The sequence below is a fragment of the Grus americana genome, chromosome 4, assembly GCF_028858705.1.
Source record: "Grus americana isolate bGruAme1 chromosome 4, bGruAme1.mat, whole genome shotgun sequence".
In the NCBI taxonomy this organism is placed as follows: domain Eukaryota; kingdom Metazoa; phylum Chordata; class Aves; order Gruiformes; family Gruidae; genus Grus; species Grus americana.
This window is the reverse complement of record NC_072855.1, coordinates 54,040,201-54,057,588: the sequence shown is the minus strand read 5'-3', so window position 1 is coordinate 54,057,588 and position 17,388 is coordinate 54,040,201. Positions and strand designations below refer to the sequence as shown.

Here is a 17,388-nt window from a genome sequence, read left to right as displayed (position 1 = left end):
ATTTTCTTATGACTCAAATTATTTCATATTTACTGGGAGCCAAGAATTGAGAGAGTCCTTGAACTGATGAAAAGAGGGGAACCTGTATACATAATACATCCCTTTTTTCTCCAGGAAAATTGTGATCTGTCAGATGCCTTAATTTTGCAAGGGAAATAACCATTCAAAAAAGTAAACTGGACTGATGTACTCCATGAGGGAATACAAAAATACAGGTAGCTATTTTCAGATGGAGAGGTGAAACAATTTCAGTTGCAAAATTGATTGCTTGCATTTTAAAGTGACAAAGCAGAAGATCTGGTAAGGCTGGTAGGTATTTTCATTAAAATTTGGCTTTCTAAAATAAAAATTATTTTTAAAGAGGAGATGCAGCAGGTGGCTTTAAATACAGTGGTACTGTTTTTAACCTCCTGATGCTCTAATATGAATGGATGGCATCTGAATTAGGAAAGCTTACTGGTTTAGCATTGTGGGGTTTTTTCCACTTTCAGTTTAACTACACATATGGTAATAAATTGTTTCTCTTAAGTTAGATACTATGGACATTAGCAATATTTATGGGGAGAGTTTTCACAAGCTTCCAGTAGTTCTCAGCTACTGTTAAAGTCAAAAGGGAAATCAGAGAGAATTGTGCCACATTTTAGTATGTTTGTATATCCGGATTCTTGTGCATCCTCTGCCTGGAGAACTAATGATTCCTAATTTTTTCCAACATGTTTAAAAAATTATTTTTTAAACAATTTTTCAGTTCTATTATATAGCTCTAGATTGATAATAGAGGCAGCGTCTTACGGGGACAGACAGTTGGCTCAGCCAGCAGCCAAAACCAATCTCTCTTAGTCACTGGAAACATTATGGAGTGTGGGCTCTTCCTTCTGCTGCTTCTTTCACAGCTCCAGCCTCCACACGGCCTCACGGCTGATCAGAAGCTCTTTGTTTGTGCATATATGTGATTGTGTTGGTTGAGAGTGCAGGGGCTCGTTTTGCAAAGTTCCTGTAGCACATCCTCAGAGATCCTCATCATGTCAGGAGCTGTGTAGGAGAGGCAAGAGTAGGAGCACCGAACAGTCGGTGATAGACTACACTGGCAGTGTAGAAAGCTATGGGATAGATTTGTTGTCCTGCATTGTTATATAAACATCGTATATATTGACTGTAATGGCAGGGCAGGGAAGCAACCCCTTTCCTTAATTTGGGGTCTAACACTTCAACACGTACATAGTTTTTCCTTCTGCTCTGCCTAAGGCAAGAGCTGGTAGTGCTAACTACTATATTAACTGAAGGAAAGACAAAAAGCTATTGGTTATGTCTCTTGGTCTTCACACACACTGTTCCCCTTTCTCTCTCTTTTTAATGCCCTGAGGGTGACTGCTGTAGAGTATAATTGCTTGATTCGGTGCATCGAGAGAGAGGATCTGACACGCCACCCTGCACTTGTTTGTTCTCTGCCCATTTGGCAGTGACAGAAACCAAGCAGAGGTCATGTGAGTGCAGCCAGAATAGCGCGGCAGTGCTGGGAACGCAGTCACATTACACTGGGCTCCTTTCATGCCTTCTGTGTGAATAGGGGTCAGCGCTGTACCAAATGTCATGGAATTAATTTGTGATTTTAATGGAGACATATCTAAATGGCACACACTGAGGAATCCCACCTGAAGCTGGAAATACAGCTTTTGGGGCAGGTGGGAAGGGCTGACCACGGATGGCTAAATGAAGGTTCGAATGAAGAGTATTGGTGAGAGTGACTTTGTTTGGGGCAAAGCAATTATGGGCCTGATCCTAGAAAACCCTGCACTTGCTGTTTGTATGACACAAGCAAGGTGATTTACCAGGGAGACCTAAGTTTAACAGTCACATAAGGAGCTGTTGAAGACATGTTCCCTAATAAAAAACCTGACACCTCAGAGTTAAGTGTGTCATCTTGTACGCTTATGTTTGTGTGTTTGCATTTAAGTGTATACTCACTGGGATGCCTTCTCTCCCTAGCATTGTTTAGGTTGAAGTATAGTTAATGAACCTACAATTTTATGCTAACAGGCCTAGCTACATACTAAGTGTTATGGGTCCATATACAAAAATCCTGCAAACCCAGTTTCATTGAGTACCGATGGGGCACAGCAGGGTCTTGTCCAGGAGTTGTAACTCATACAATTGGACACTGCCGGTGTTGATGTGTTTGAAGGAGCCTGCAATCATTTAGCAGGCTACAGCCATACTAGTGGTGCTGGCCATTTTAGACCTTTATAGAGAGATGGAATTGAGGGAAACCTATAGAAAGCAATTACTTTCTTTCTGAGAATGCTTTATTAAATGTCACAAAATCTTATTTTGCCTTTCTGCATATTCCATCAATTTGCTAGCTCACAGACTGATGCCTACAATTCCAAGGCTGTCTTCTGTTGTGTTTCCAGTGAACAAATTTTCAACTTATAGCAGATATTTTCTTAGTGCTTAAGTATATGATGCTGTGTTTGGATTGTTAAATTCCATTCCATCTGTATGTCCCATATGTTCAGCCCTCCTACAGTTCCAGTTTGTTTGTGGTCACCTTTCTTCACTATGTGAAGGAAAGGACATGAGGTACTAGAGAAGGATTCTTGCTGATAGCTCTACAGTCGTGGTGACAGTTTGTACAGTTGTGTATTGCTGAAGGCTTTCTCTCACTCTTTCTCTGGGTAGCCTAGTGCAGGATTAATTGCAGTGTTTGTGCAGCAGAGGACAAGCAAATTTAAAGGTCTCTTCCTGTCTCCTGATACAAGAAAATAATTCATGCTCTGAAAGGTTTCTTACATCCTTGTAGTGGGTGAACTACAGCGCAGGCTAATGGGGAAGCTTCCCAGACTGAAGTGTTTTGTAATGGAAAAGAAGGCAAGCAGAGCATTCTGGATTTTCCTGGGCATGTTAGTCAAGATGCAAATAACTTCAGTTGTTTCAAAAAGAGGTCAGTAGATGAAATTATTGAGAAACAGGAAAAAGATGTTTGATACTGCTTTTCCTTGCTCAATTAATTCTTTTTTTGTTTGCATTTACTTCTTGAGAGTTTAGAAGTGGCTTCCAAATATACTTGCTCTTAAACAAAAGCAGGGCTGAAAGCTGGAGAAGCTATGTTAAGAGTGGTTTCCTTTCCAAATCCATCTCTGGGAAAGGGTGAGGTGGTGAGGCACTGGAACAGGTTGCCCAGCGAAGTTGTGGAAGCCCCCTCCCTGGAAGTGTTCAAGGCCAGGTTGGATGGGGCTTTGGGCAAGGTGGTCTAGTGGAGGGTGTCCCTGCCCATGGCAGGGGGGTTGGAACTAGATGATCTTTAAGGTCCCTTCCAACCCAAACCATTCCATGATTCTATGATAAAACATACCATTGCCTTTCAAGTTGTCTCATTTCCTGTTACCTGTGTGTTTGTCATGGTTAGTGGCTGGAAAATGAAACTCTGACACTATTGCCTTTGGGTAAAACATAAGCAATGTTTTTCAGGTAAGGGAAAAACTTCAGTAATGTTTTTCAGATACATTATTTTTTTCTATGTAGTGTTATGCTTGCACTTTTGTGCTGCAAAATGTTTATTTTCTCTGCTAGCTTGGATTCAAATTGCAGTGCAGGCAGGGAGATGTCGAACTTAGGTTAGCTGTTTGATGCTGCATGTGTTCTCCTTTACACTCATGCTCAAGTTTTTATCCCTGCTCTACCAGGGCATCTTCTTCACATTGGTGTTTTTAGCAGGAATTAATCATCTCTGGTTAGCAGCTGAGATGCACCTTCTTTGCTGTATAAATGCATCATTAGAATAAACTGTTATGTGTAGTGTGGAGTTACTCTTCTAGAAGATGAAGCCTTTTAAGCAATGTTGAGAAAATTTCCTTTTTTTTGTGCTTTTGCCTTTGTTTCCATCACAGGTTTGTTAGAACACTGATTACTTGATCTCCTTCTATTCTTGACTTTAATATCAGTTGTGAGAAGTTTGTTATCAGGGGTGGTCAGGATGCTTTCTGAGCCCCTCATTCTGACAGAGGTCTCCTTTATCCAGTTTGTGCCCTAACACATTGCTATTGTGTAATGTGCCCAAAGCAGTGCTGTTCCTACAAGATCTTGTGGGGCTCTTAAACGCAGAGTTTTTAGTTGTGTTATCTTCCAGTAGATCAAGCCAAATGTAGTGGGTTTTGCCTGGAAGGCTGGAGTTGAGTCTGTGGGTTGCAGAGGTCCCTTTTGAGATTCTGTGTAGGGTGACTGTTCCATGGGAAAGAGCTAAAGTTGTTTAAATCAGTTTTATTGCTGGCGCTCAATAGTGAAAACTAAGTGCTTTCTTTTCTTCTCTTTTCTAACAATGTCCAGCTGGGCATGGAAACTTCGCCAGTATTCATATTTTTATGATTAAATGGCTGTTTTGTGCTACTCGTATACCTTGTGCCTTGAAACCCTTCTGGGGCTGAGCAGAAAGTAAGAAAATACTTTTCCTGATTAAAGAGGAGTTGCATTTGCTGGACTAAGTTAAAATGATGAGTGAATGCAGAAAGTCAAACCAAATCCTGTTCTCTGTTCATGGTTGTTGGGGGTTTTTTTGGTGGTGTGTGTTTGTAGGGTTTTTTTGGTTGTTTATATATATATAAACACACACACACAGAGATATATTATTTGTGGGACCCTGTTTGGAAACTGACGTGTGACATGAAGACTTTATTTTTAAGATCATTTCAGTGTTTCCAAGGCTTTCTTAAAAATGGTCTTGAGGTACTGTCCTCCTTGGTAATGACTATCTACAAGTAAATAAGATGGGACCTTAAAAGCAGCTGCTCTGCTTTTATGAATAAGGGAAAAAATGAGATTATCTGGCTGGCATGTGCACTCTCTCTTGCAAGTCATCTTCATAATACCGGAACACCACCTTCACCCTGGAAGGGTGGTAGGCAAAGACTGCCTGACTGCAAGAGCACAGCTATGCAGCAGAAGGATCTTAATGAGGCAGCGTCGTTTGCTTTTTATAGCTTTTCTCTAAGGGGCCATCTGTATGTACTACAACTATATTTCCACGTCCCTCAAAGAAATTTTCTAATCCTTGTTTTCCTGGTATGTGCCGACAAGAGGGATCAGCTATTAGTGTTTGTGCTAACCAGAGAAGTGTAATAGTAGCCAAAGGTAATGAACTCATCAGGAACTATAGTTTATGGAAATAATGTAGTTCAAAGTGGCAATAAAATCAGGAATAAGTTTGCACTTAGCACGTGAGCATTTTATATGATCTAGGTGATATTGCCCATACTGTTCGTCAAGCTGAAATTATATGAGAAGATTAGGCTCTGTCGTAGTGAACCGGAAATCTTACAATATAGTTCTGTTTCTTCAATGCATTTATTCTTAAAACAAGTTTAACACCCTCAAATTAAATTGCAGCGATAACATTGTATATATCTTCAGCACAAGTCCAGCAAAGGTGTTGGCAGCAAAACCTCCCCAGACTGCCATATCACATAAAGCAGCTGTGATTTGAAGGGGCACCTTTACAGAAGTGAAGAGCATTTTGCCTACATGTGTAGTCAAGCCCCCGATGCCTCTTTTGAGAATGACAAATAATAGAGGTGCTTTTGATGCTGTCTGGAAATGAGACAAAGGGTCAGCAGTCTGTTTCGTTTAGACAAGCAGCTGGTTTATAGCTGCTTTTTTTTCCTACTGCCAAACTGTGGAACTTTTGCCTAGGAATAAAACTTTCAGGTAAAAAACATTGTGACCATTTGTTGCCTCTTGTTTGTTCCATGTCACTTTTAAAAAGGATTTCAGATCACAGTTTGTTTGCTTTGCCCCCTGCCAAGTAGTGTTATTGCAGAAATAACAAATTGATGTCAACTCCTGCAAATTTTACTTTTATTGGAAATTAGAAAGGTAGTATAAAAATAGCTAATAAAGCATTGATTAATTTTGACATAAGTAAAAAAAAAAAAAGACTTAATTTTGTGAATAATCTTGTTTAGCCTACATTGGGGCATATACAGTAGCTTCTAGAGTTAGTAAGAAGCAATGAACTGCAAGACAAAACGCAAGGCTGAATGACCTTATTGTCTGGAACAGAATTTTTAAAGCTCTGTCCCACAGACCTTCTCGTACCTCTGGAAGCTGGACTAAGAGGTCCACAGATCCATTTTTAATGTATGATCTGAATTTTTTAGTTCTGCGCAGTTACGTGTAGTACACAGGAAATTACGAGGATTAACAGTGGCTAAAAACAGTACCGTGTTTAGAGCCATTTCCCTTTATTACAAGGACTACAAGGTGCAAAACAATAAAGAATTTTGTTCAGTATTTACAGAACACATGTGTTGTAATTTGGCTTTGTGCAGCTGGATTGCTGATAGTGATTGTGGGTAGGTATTGGGAAATAATTTTGATACCTGTCTAATTAATGCTTTGGCTTTATTTCTTTTCCCCCACGTCTCTCCAAAAAACCAAGGTATGCACAGGCATGCATGCACACAGCTGGTATGACTTTTGATGTTATGCTTTTGTTTCTGTTGACAAAGTAATACTGGTCTCTATGTTCTCGGCTGCATCTTTGTAAAGTGAAGAGTTACTAGGCTGTCAAATAACTCTTAATAAACCTACTATGGCCTCTCTGTGTCCCCTTCTTCCCTCCATCCCCCCAATGTTCAGTGCAGTGACTTATTAAATTTTGTTTATTTTATGTATTAATGTATGTTGTATATATGTGTATTTGCCATTGCAGAGTTTATAGTTCTGAGTCGGATTTGATCTGAGGAGAGGTGTGATAAGCTATACAGTCACATCATACGGGGGTTAGGATTTTGGATACCTGAGCTCAGCTTCTGGCATGTTACTAAACTGCGGTGAATCACTTCCTACCTTTTCAAGCTATGATTTCTTTGTACATGTGGTACCAGTTTCTTTGTAAATGGCTTTGAACATCTTGCTATGGGGGGACCCCCTAAAAGACAACCAGGAATGACCATTTGGTGAAGGTAGGAGGAAATAAGGCTACTGTAGAATTTGCTGAAAAAAATTGTGTGTGCACATGAGGTTGGGTGCGTGTTCACCGTTTGCTCTGTGTTCAGTCTCTTTTCTGTGCTGGTTGTTTTCTTTTTTCAAGTAGAAGGAGAGCCAGATTAAACTGTTTGGCCCAAGTTTGTCTGTAAAGCTGGTGGTGTTCAGTTGGTGTGCCTCTCTGTCCAGATTGGATCAGTCTTTTCATGCCTCCTGCATCCTCCACATGTGTTTTCTGTGAAGCGAATAGATCTGAGTATAGTTCATTGAAGCGGCCTGGGATGTGGCAGCTTGTGTAGCTGGGATAGAATATTTTGGGACTCCCTCTCTGTAGGCTATGAGCACAGCTGAGAGCCGAGACTGCTTTCCGGAAAGGAAATGCTGAGCATTCAAAGTGTCGTGCTGTGTTGACAAGCCTACCTATTTGTGTTTCCTGGCTCTGCACTCTTTATGTTCTCAACTACTTAAATCAATTGTGTAGGCAATGTAATTGCCCATTTCTTACTAAGGAAAAAGACTAGCTCAGATCCTTTCTGTTTGCTCTATCAAATTCAAGATTAGATGTTACAACTTCACTGCTTGTAACTGAAAATAACTATGCATTTGTGTATCAGTTTCACAATGAGAATTTCGCATATGCTTTGTTTTGTGGGTTTTGTGTGTGTGGTTTTGTTGTGTTATTTTGGGGGGTTTTTTTGATTGTTCGTTTTGTTTTTTAAACTTCTGCTTTTAATGGAACAGTAGTTTCAGAAAAATAATATGAAGAAGAGTCATGGTGGGGCTGCACCTGAAGCTCAGGTAGGGTGATTTGGGACAAATGAGATCAGCGCAGCAGCAGGAAGACGAGAGCCGGAGGAGGTCTTGTGTTCCTCTGGGGTAGGAAGCTGCTAGCCCTGGGTAGCAAGACAGACCTGGAAAATGACCCACTTGCAATACTGCTTCCAGACACTTTGCTTCACCCCAGCTTGAAGCAGAACATGCTTTCTTTGCCTTCGTACTTTTTGTTACTTGCAGGCCAGAAAGAGAAGGTTTACGTCTTTGCATTGTTAAATTGGCTAAGAGAAATGATTAGTGCCCTGATATAGGATGTAGAATTCAGGTTTGGTGTTTGGTTTTTTTTTTCAGTTCTCTTATTTTCATTTTGCACTTTTCTGCTGCATGAGGTTGTGTGTTTAAGCCCATACTGTTTTCATACTGCTACAGCACCACTTACATAATTTTAGGATGGTTTTAAAAATAGAAACTGACTTCAGGCGGAGAAGCTGCAGTGGAGAGGACTGAGACAGAGATGGAATGGTATTGATGAAGAGAACAAGGCTGGATTGGAAAAGTAGAGAGACACAAGGCACTTAATGTAGTTCAGAAGTGAAGGCAGGGAAGAGACCCATGGAGAGGTGTGTGCAGCAGAATTTCTCAGTCTTCCTGCATAGTCTTTTGGGCTCAGGGAGAGCAGAGAAAGAGAGGGTGGTGAAATAAAGACCCATTGAGAGTGTAAAGAAGAGTAGAAAAGAAGGGATAGGATCTGTGTGAGATGAGTGTACCAAAGAATGGTGGTGATGTTACTTCAACTCTGTAGGCTTTTTAAATGTTTCTATGTGGTAGTGGTGGGATATTTACCTCAAAGGTCTTTGCTTTTTGTATTGGGGGGGGGAAGGGAGTAATGTACTGGTTTTAGGAAATTAGCTAGAACTCATAGAAACAAAAACCTTAAACTCCCAAAGGCTTCTATTGAAGAATTTTACAAAGTGATTGCTATGTATAAGTTTTGCATGCTTTAAAAAAAATCTGCTCCAAATAAAGTATTTTCTTCAGACAGCAGGACTTTAGTTTAGAGTTTCACTGTGAACTTGGAAAGAGTTAAATTTATTTTATCTAGGCTTGAGGGGAGTTGTTGCTCAAAAGTTGGAGCAGGGGAAATAGAGTCTAATTCATCCTTCTTTTTCTGTTTTCCAGTATATCAATTTCTGTGAACAGGAGGAGAGGGACTTTAGTCTTTAGGGACTCTTGCTCCAAGCTGATTGGCAGTGCTTACACTTGCACCACCAGAATGCAATAAAATAAATACATAGAGCAACAGTAACAGAAAGCAGATGTCTTGCTTTTGCAATTAAAGAATTGGAGAAGGCAATAAGAAAATAATGGCAACGGATTGCGTATTTGAGGAGGGAGGGAGTGTGTATGTATCTTGCTTACTCGTTGGACAAAATGGAAAACCCCAAACTGGTGAAAAGAAAAGGTGCATTAACAGCTACAGTACCTTGCTTTGAAAATTGGGGTCATACGTGCTTAATTTTTTATGAGAGCACATCATGTTAAGAGTTCTGCAAGATGGAGCAGACAGCTTTTCTCATTGTGTTCTTGGGTCTGTTTTTCTACTTTGGATGGTTCTATAAAATCAGTCATATCTCTGATTCAGCTGAGCAAAATGTGTGGAAACTGGGATCTTTTTTCTTCCATGTCTGTGCGTTTTGTATTGGAAGGGAAAAGGTATTACCGTATTTCACAGTTATCTGTGAAATATAGTTTAATGTTTTTTAAAAGCTGCACATAAAATGGAAATAGATTTGACGTCTTTTAGTCTATATTCAGGCTATATCTGAATGTCGCTGTGAACCAAAATGGTAATTAGTCACCTACGCAGCATCTTCATTCAGTGACTGTAGTACATGGAGTTTTCCTGCTGGTAATGTCTCAAGGCAAACAAGAAATGGGCTTTAAGAGAATGCATTCTTCGTAAGCATTAGCATAAATATGTAAATGTGTATGTATGCTTTGAGCAGTTCGCCTTTCCCATGTATGTTTAGCCACATGAAAATGAAATGCTGTAACAGTTTGTGTTGAGAATCGAAAAGTTACAGGAACTGGGGTGAATGGAGGAAGGAACAGGGCAGACTTCTGGTACCTTCCTTCTCTGTGATACTGGTCCAGGCTAAAGCTGGAGAGTTGAGAGGATGTCCTATTTGTTTTGTTTGAAAGAATGCTACCTGACATATTTAAAGCAGAGTACACATCACTGGTAAGAAGGGAAGAAGAAAGCTGTGTGAACATGTTAATTTCTGTTTTGGTGCCCTTTCTCTGTCAGGGCTACTTTAAAAACAAACAAGAAACAAAACCAACAACAAAATCCTTTGTGCTCTGACACAGGCATTAATTTGTTTTTTTTTGTCCTGCCTTAAAAAGCAAAAAGACTGATTTGGCATAAAATACTTTAAAGCAAGCAGTGAATATTCTGACTTTGAAATATTGAATGAGTCTGAACACAGAGTGCTACAGAGGAAGTGCTTAGGGAAAAATTGTTCATCTGGGGTTTGAGTCAGTTAGGAACTTGTTGGTGCTGCTTTATACATGTACAAAGCTCAGAAGTCCTGTGTTTTCCTGATTGTATTTCAGGATATGAAATATTACACTTCGTGTTGTCCCGATCACTGCTGTGCTTGTCAGTAAAATACTGTACCTTGTGTTCCCATGCTGTGCTGGCTTGAGTCACGCAGAAGGAAATCTTGCTCTGTGAATAACCTACAGCATATTGCCACAGAAGAAAATCCAAAGTGCCCATAAGAATCCTGATAGTCTCCTTGCTAACACTGTGCACAGAGTTCTTGTGGCAGCTCAAAGCAAGGGCAGGTGGGAGGTTTTCACACTGCTTAAATACAGGGCTCAAAAAAACCCCCGCAAAACAAAAAGCTTTTGCGAGGAAGCTCTGGTTCCTGAACTCTGATGGTTTTGACATGCTTCTGCTAGTGAGTTTGTATTGTTACGGTGAAGGTGAGATTAGGTTGTTGCACTATTATTCCTTCTCACACAAGCCTTTAATGTATCCACACATGGATGTGCACTGGTTTATGCACATGGCACATTAACCAACCTTTTGCTGCTTGGCCTGTGGTTGTCATACTTTTGGTTGAAAACTGGTGCCAAGTTATTCAAGAATGTTAGCTGAGATTAAAATTCAGTATGTGAAGTAATGTCTGATCACTCTACATTTAAGCTCCTCTCTCTCAAATTTTTTCTAGTACTTGCATTAGTATTTACCCTAGCACCCTTTAAATGAAATGCTGTGCTGTATGATGCTGTATCCCTAGCAACAAAGAATAGTTTTCCTCCATGCAGGCGAGACTGGGAATAAGATAGGTGCAGCTTGAGGCATTTATCAATCAATCCACTTCTGAAAACTGCATGTGAACTTTACAAGTAGGGCAACAATACAAGTACTGCTACACATTCTGCTCTTAAGTACATATAATCTTTATAGACGAGTCATTTGAACACACTTGTTTGATGTTTGTGAATAGAAAACCTATGGCTGAGAAAGTACTATTATGCAATTTTTGTAAAGCTGTAATACTCCAGAGGAATGTTCTAATATTCTCCTGCAAATTATTGTTTAAAAAAGAAAAGTATCAAGATTTTACAAGCTCTGCCCCAGATCCGGTGACCATTTATAGTCAGGCTAAATGGTCTTACTAGATGTCTGTGGAGAATTGAGACTGTTTTTTCTCTGAGTGTTTTGTAGATAACGAGGCAAACTTCCACCTTTTTATTACTCGTTGGAATAATTTAATCGATGTAAATGAAATTTTCCAGACTTAACTGAGATGATGTGTATGCCATCTCACCCTCTCCCCACATGCTTCAGATGTGAAGACATTTTCTTTCAGGTTACAAGCAAGCAGTTCAAGACTGTCTTGGAGACATCTGCAGAAGGGCTGCAAGATAAGCAGGATACGCGTCCTGTTTTACTTCTGGTTCTAACAGAAAAAATACAGAGGGATTTTTGCTAAGCACTTTCAACTTTTTTTAGGCTATGCAGGAATTTCTTTCATAATTGTCAAGAAAATCCAAAGCTAATCCTGGTGAGAGGTGTAAGTCTCGTCGTGAACATCTGTCTTCTGCCAGTGGGGATTACTGAGAGCATTCCTATGTGCTTCATCCCCATAGCAGGCTGAGTTTGTGCGAGGGTGGGCCTTTCTAGGGCATGATTGTAGGGGGTTAGGTCGGTGGTCTGCCTAGCTCAGTATTTTGTCTCAAGTAATGCAAGTTTGTCTAAGGAAAGAGGCATTTAAACAACAAAGCATGCATACATACAGCGATCTCTTCCCGATTATGATCGCCCAATGAGCAACAGTGTAAAAACTTCCTGAGCCAGAAGCTGCATCAAAATCACTTTTCAATGGCTATGGATCCTCCATTAATTTATCTAATTGTTTTTTCTGAATGCCACTACATTTTTGATTTCCACAGCATCCTGTGATAAAGAGTTCATGATTCCATCATGAACCTTTTTCTCCTAATGGGTCTTGTCCATTGTTCCTGCTTCTTCAGCTGCTCAAAAGACAATGGTACAGAGATTTCCGTTTTGGGATATGAAAAGGACTGAGCAGTGTGTAATTTTTTGTTCATCTTGAAAACTATGAGAACTCAGTTTCCTGGTTTTTCTTGACAGGCTTTCCAGAAGCTTGACAATCTCAGTTTTTTAGGTGCTTCAGCTTCGTATAGTACAGTCTCGTTACCCAATCTGTAAATTGAGATGAGCTTCGCCTGGTTTGAGGCCCATATAATCTACTATAAGTCACCTTTTGCAAGCCATGAGGTAATCTTACCCTTAAGTCTCAACTTCCCATGAAGGATCAGGACACTTGTCTGGATTAAATGGAATAAAACTAGCGGATCTGAGGCAGACTTGCAGCTGATGTATATGGCTGTTCAGTTACACTTGTATTCACTGATCAAATTCTTTCATTCTAGTTTTCCATGCTTATTCTGTTCAAAGCCATATTAAGCTATTCACAAAACACAATGATTTGCACCTCTCCGTAAATAAGTTTGCCACCTCCAAATGCAGCTTATGGGTTTTTATAATAATATAGCTTTTTTCCCCTCACTCCTGTTCCTTCAACCTTGGTGCCTTTCGCTGTGTAAGAAGGAAGGAAAGGAGCCTGTTACTGCAAAAAAGAACTTGACTGCATTTGTCTAAAAGTGATTTGGAAACTTGTACGGCTTTATCTCAAGTTTCAAATAATCACTGCAGTCAGGAGGATTACACACGCTCTTCTGGCAAGCTTTATAACCATAGAAAAAGAGCAGTCTCGATACAGGTAAGATGACCTTTTTTGGCTCACACGGTGCATCACAGGAGGTTGTACTGACATTCTCAGATCCATCTCTTGTACTTTATAGACGGTTAAGGCTGCTGAAATAACAGACTTTCTTGACCAGCAGTTCTGTTTTTCTATCTAGGAAAAAATTCCATTTATCTTGTATTAAAATACAGCCAAGCCTGCGATGGTTGCCTTTGAAGAATACTAGCTTGTAGTATTGTTTAAATTTGCAGTCATGACTCTTCAAGTCAAAAAGGATAGTTTCATTCCCAGTTAGTACAGATGGGCTTCTGGGTGAGCTGGCTGGGTGTGGTAAGCGTGGTCCTTTGGTCAGCTGGCAAAGCACACTTGGAGGAGAAAGTCACAGAGATGTGAGGGGTTTTCGGGAACTTTGGGGTATTGCAGTGAGCATATTCCACCTGATACTGAGTTATGCTTTACAGATACTCTTGTATAAAGCTAAAATTGCCACCTAAAAAAAAGTATAAGGAAGAAGGAATCTTTCTTTGAAGCTGTTGAAATCACTTCTGGGAAAGCTTTTTAAGTTGATATTCCTGCCTCCTCCCACTTTTCAACAGAAAAACACTTTTGTCCTGTTTTGAAAAAGAAAAATCATTAGGATACTTAACTGTTTACACAAATCTTAAGAGAAAGCATGCTATGTGCCAAAATAAATCCGTACACTGCAGTGTGGAGAAACCACAAAGAAAACCAGGGTTAGATGTTTGAGTAACATTCCATTCCATGCCCCGAAACTAGAGTGAATATAGTTTTCTTTTTAGCCAGCACTTGGGCTTTAAAAATCATAGATGCAAATTGGACAGATGGACATTTAGAGATATGCTCGGACACCCACTATATGTAGTTTGTTGGTTTTTTTTTTTAATATTCTACGTGATTGGTACCGTATCATGCCAAATACGCAGTGGTGATGTTGGGAAACAGAGTGCTTATTCTGCCTGTTGCGGTGATCCTTAGCATGGGTTTTGTATGGAAACCCTGTAGTATTTGGAGGGAAACAATGCACTCTAAATTATTCAGTGGAATGGAGAATACAGGGATATAAAAAAATTGTAGGTGCTGTTCCCTTTTCCATCATGGGGGAAAGACACTGTCTTTTGAGTTTACTGCTTTTGAGTCCCTTGGAGGAGAAAGGGACTGTAACTTCCTTTACAAAATACAAAAACATTCAGTATCAGAAAGGTTATAAAATGTTGGCTTCAAGGTTTTTAAAAATTCTTACTCTTTTAGACCAGTGTACTGGTTTTGGTGGGATAAAGTTAATTTTCTTCATAATAGCAGGTATGGGGCTATGTTTTGGATTTGTGCTGAAAACAGTGTTGATAACTGCTGAGCAGTGCTTACACAGAGCCAAGGCCTTTGCCGCTTCTCACCCCACCCCACCAGTGAGTAGGCTGGGGGTGCACAAGGCATTGGGAGGGGACACAGCTGGCACAGCTGACCCCAACTGACCAAAGGGATATTCCATACCATGTGACGTCATGCTCAAAATATAAAGATGGGGGAAGAGGGAGGAAGGCAGAGGGGACACACGTACGTTTGGAGTGATGGCGTTTGTCTTCCCAAGTTCCCGTTACGCATGATGGAGCCCTGCTTTCCTGGAGATGGCTGAACACCTGCCTGCCCATGGGAAGTGAGGAATAAATTCCTTGTTTTGCTTTGCTTGCATGCACGGCTTTTGCTTTACCTATTAAACTGTCTTTATTTCACTTGTACTCTTCAGATTCTTTCCCCATCCCACTGGGGGGAGTGAGCGAGTGGCTATGTGGTGCTTAGTTGCCGGCTGGGGTTAAACCATGACAACCAGCATTATTTTTATTCCCCCTCTCCAAAATCATAGGCTATATTATATTTAAACAGCTTTCCGTGGGCAACATTGCTAAAACTGATAGTACGTGTGTATTTAGGACTTCCTTTTAATCACTTCCTCTTACTAGGAGAGAGCTGCAAGGACAATTGTTTTGTGCAGGTGGTGGTAATACAACAGTAAAATAATGTTTTGCTTGACTGTGGAGTTTACTTTGAGTCTGACAAACTCCAAAAGAACCTTACTTGCTTGATGCTGAGAAAGTGGCATTTATTGCACCTACTATTCCTACATAGAACATCCCTGAACGAGCTATGCAAGCTTTAAATTCCTCCAGTTGCAACAAATGTGTTGTAAAATAAACAATTGCATACATATTTTAAAACTCTCGATAAGCCCCTACAGTCCTGATAAAATTGATTATCCAACAGAGTGGATGAGTCAATGTGTATGTTTAAAAAAAAAAAATCAATAAATTTATAGTTCCTGCTCTGATATATTATTTTTTTCCCTTTAGTTCCTTGGCATAGCATTTCTTGGGATTGGATTGTGGGCATGGAATGAAAAGGTAAGTTGAATATAGCACCAAACTCCATGTTTTTTTGTCTTTGTCTTTTTCTGATGAAATATTGGAATAGTAATATGCTGCATATTTTATGTGTCCGCACATAGTTTCTACTGAAACAAAATCAAGCTTCTCTGTCAAATAAAACCTTGGCTTGGCTCACCTAGAGGAAGATCCTTGGCATCTTTCCCAAGAATGCCTTGGCAAGAAATCATGGCTGACACTTGCACATAAAATAACCATTTCAATCCATGCACGCTCAAACTGCAGCTCAGATAGTAGAGCACTCCACCGAAGGCAGTATTGGCAGTGTGTCTCTGCTGCACGTGTCCCCAGGAATGGAGAGGGAACCTACATGTCTCAGAGGGCAGCTTCCTGAAAATAAGCCGCCTTGGCTTTGCCTTAACATGGCATGCTAATTGCTGTTCCTCTTAAACAAAAAACCCCAACTAAAACCAAATTCAAAACCAAAACAAAATGAACCCCAAAAACCAAGCCAAACCTGAGACAAAATAACTGTTGGTTATTCTTGTACAAATGAAACTGTCCACTGGAACGCACTCTGTTGTAAGACTGTAAAATCAACTTGGAAATGGGAAGAAAGGGGGACGGGGAAAGAGAAAACACTTGTGAACCAGAGCCTAATTTTCAGTTTGCTTGCTGCAGAAGTTGGGAAGAAGATAAAATATCAAGACGTAATATACGAAACAAGTCAGTATGTGTTGGTTTACTGGATGAAGAGTTTGGCTCTCTAAAAGACAACAGCTAAAATTAAAGCCAGAGATTCCTTTCCTTCTTTGTTTAAAAGATTGAAAATAATAAAACCTGGCTGATAACAATGCTGCTTTGATACTCAGTTACATAATGGTTTTTTTTCTTCTTTTAATGGAAAACACTGAGTAAGTTACAAATTATGCCTTAAGTGAACATCAATAACTGGCATTCGCAGCAGAACAAATAACACATTGGAAGCACTGGAGTTTTGCCACTTAAAAATTCATGACAAACTTTGCTGGTTCAGAAGTGAGGTGTTAACTTAGATTCTAATTCCTCTATGTGTGTGCCTTGGATATATATAATTACATATAGTAATGGGATATTAACTCACAGTGTATATACCCATATATACATATATTTATATACCATATCATACCCATGTTGGTTGGCTTGAATAGGCTTGGAAAGAGGTGTTGTGATTATTTTTTTTTTCCATTCAGCAAAGATGTAAAACCATGTTTAATTTAATACTCTAAGCACACTCACAGAGCTTTATACCTATGTCTAAGCCCCAGAGAAGAACTTTATTTTGGAGTCGCTTTCTAAAAAGATTTTAACATTTTTGTGTCATTTCGGTAGGTAACACAAATGATTCCTCTTTAGAATGAATGAGCAGGCAAAGGGAAAACAGCTATACTCTAGTGTTTGAAGTCTAAAATATACCAGTCCTACAGCTAGAGGGTGTTCTGGCAGAATATGGTTTGTTAGGTTTTACATATTTTCTGTATGGGAAAGCACCACCCCCCTTCCTAGGAAAAAATCATTCAACATAATTGCTAATAGCCAGAAGCCAAAGCTCATGTTTTTACTTGAGATTTGGACACCTGTTGAAGTCATCTTAAACCATTTTTAATCAGATCCTGAAAGTGGGAGAAAATGTCATGTTGTTTTTAAGACAAGCAAATAAAACCACCTAGAGCAGTTTAATAGGCATTAGCTCAGGCTCCATATGTAGTAGGTTTTTATATAGAAATAAATAAAATACTGTTTATTGTTTTAAAGCACAGGTCTTTCCTTGAAAATGAGCATCTCTCCCCAGCTTCTCTGTTGCATTAGTGAACACTGTTTCAGTTCATGGTTGTGTCAACAAAAATGTAGTATAGGTATAGCTGAACTGCAGAGCTCTTGAGCAGAGACAGACT

At 39.7% G+C, this 17,388-nt stretch overlaps 1 protein-coding gene across 3 annotated transcripts in view; it reads left to right on the top strand.

Moving 5' to 3' along the window:
- Positions 1 to 17,388, top strand: part of TSPAN5 (tetraspanin 5) — a 105,524-nt gene that overhangs the window by 69,001 nt on the left and 19,135 nt on the right. For all 3 annotated transcript variants that reach the window (XM_054823198.1, XM_054823200.1, XM_054823199.1), the window contains exon 2: positions 15,422 to 15,472. In XM_054823198.1, the coding sequence (XP_054679173.1) occupies positions 15,422 to 15,472 (51 nt within the window). The remainder of the gene's footprint in view (positions 1 to 15,421; positions 15,473 to 17,388) is intronic.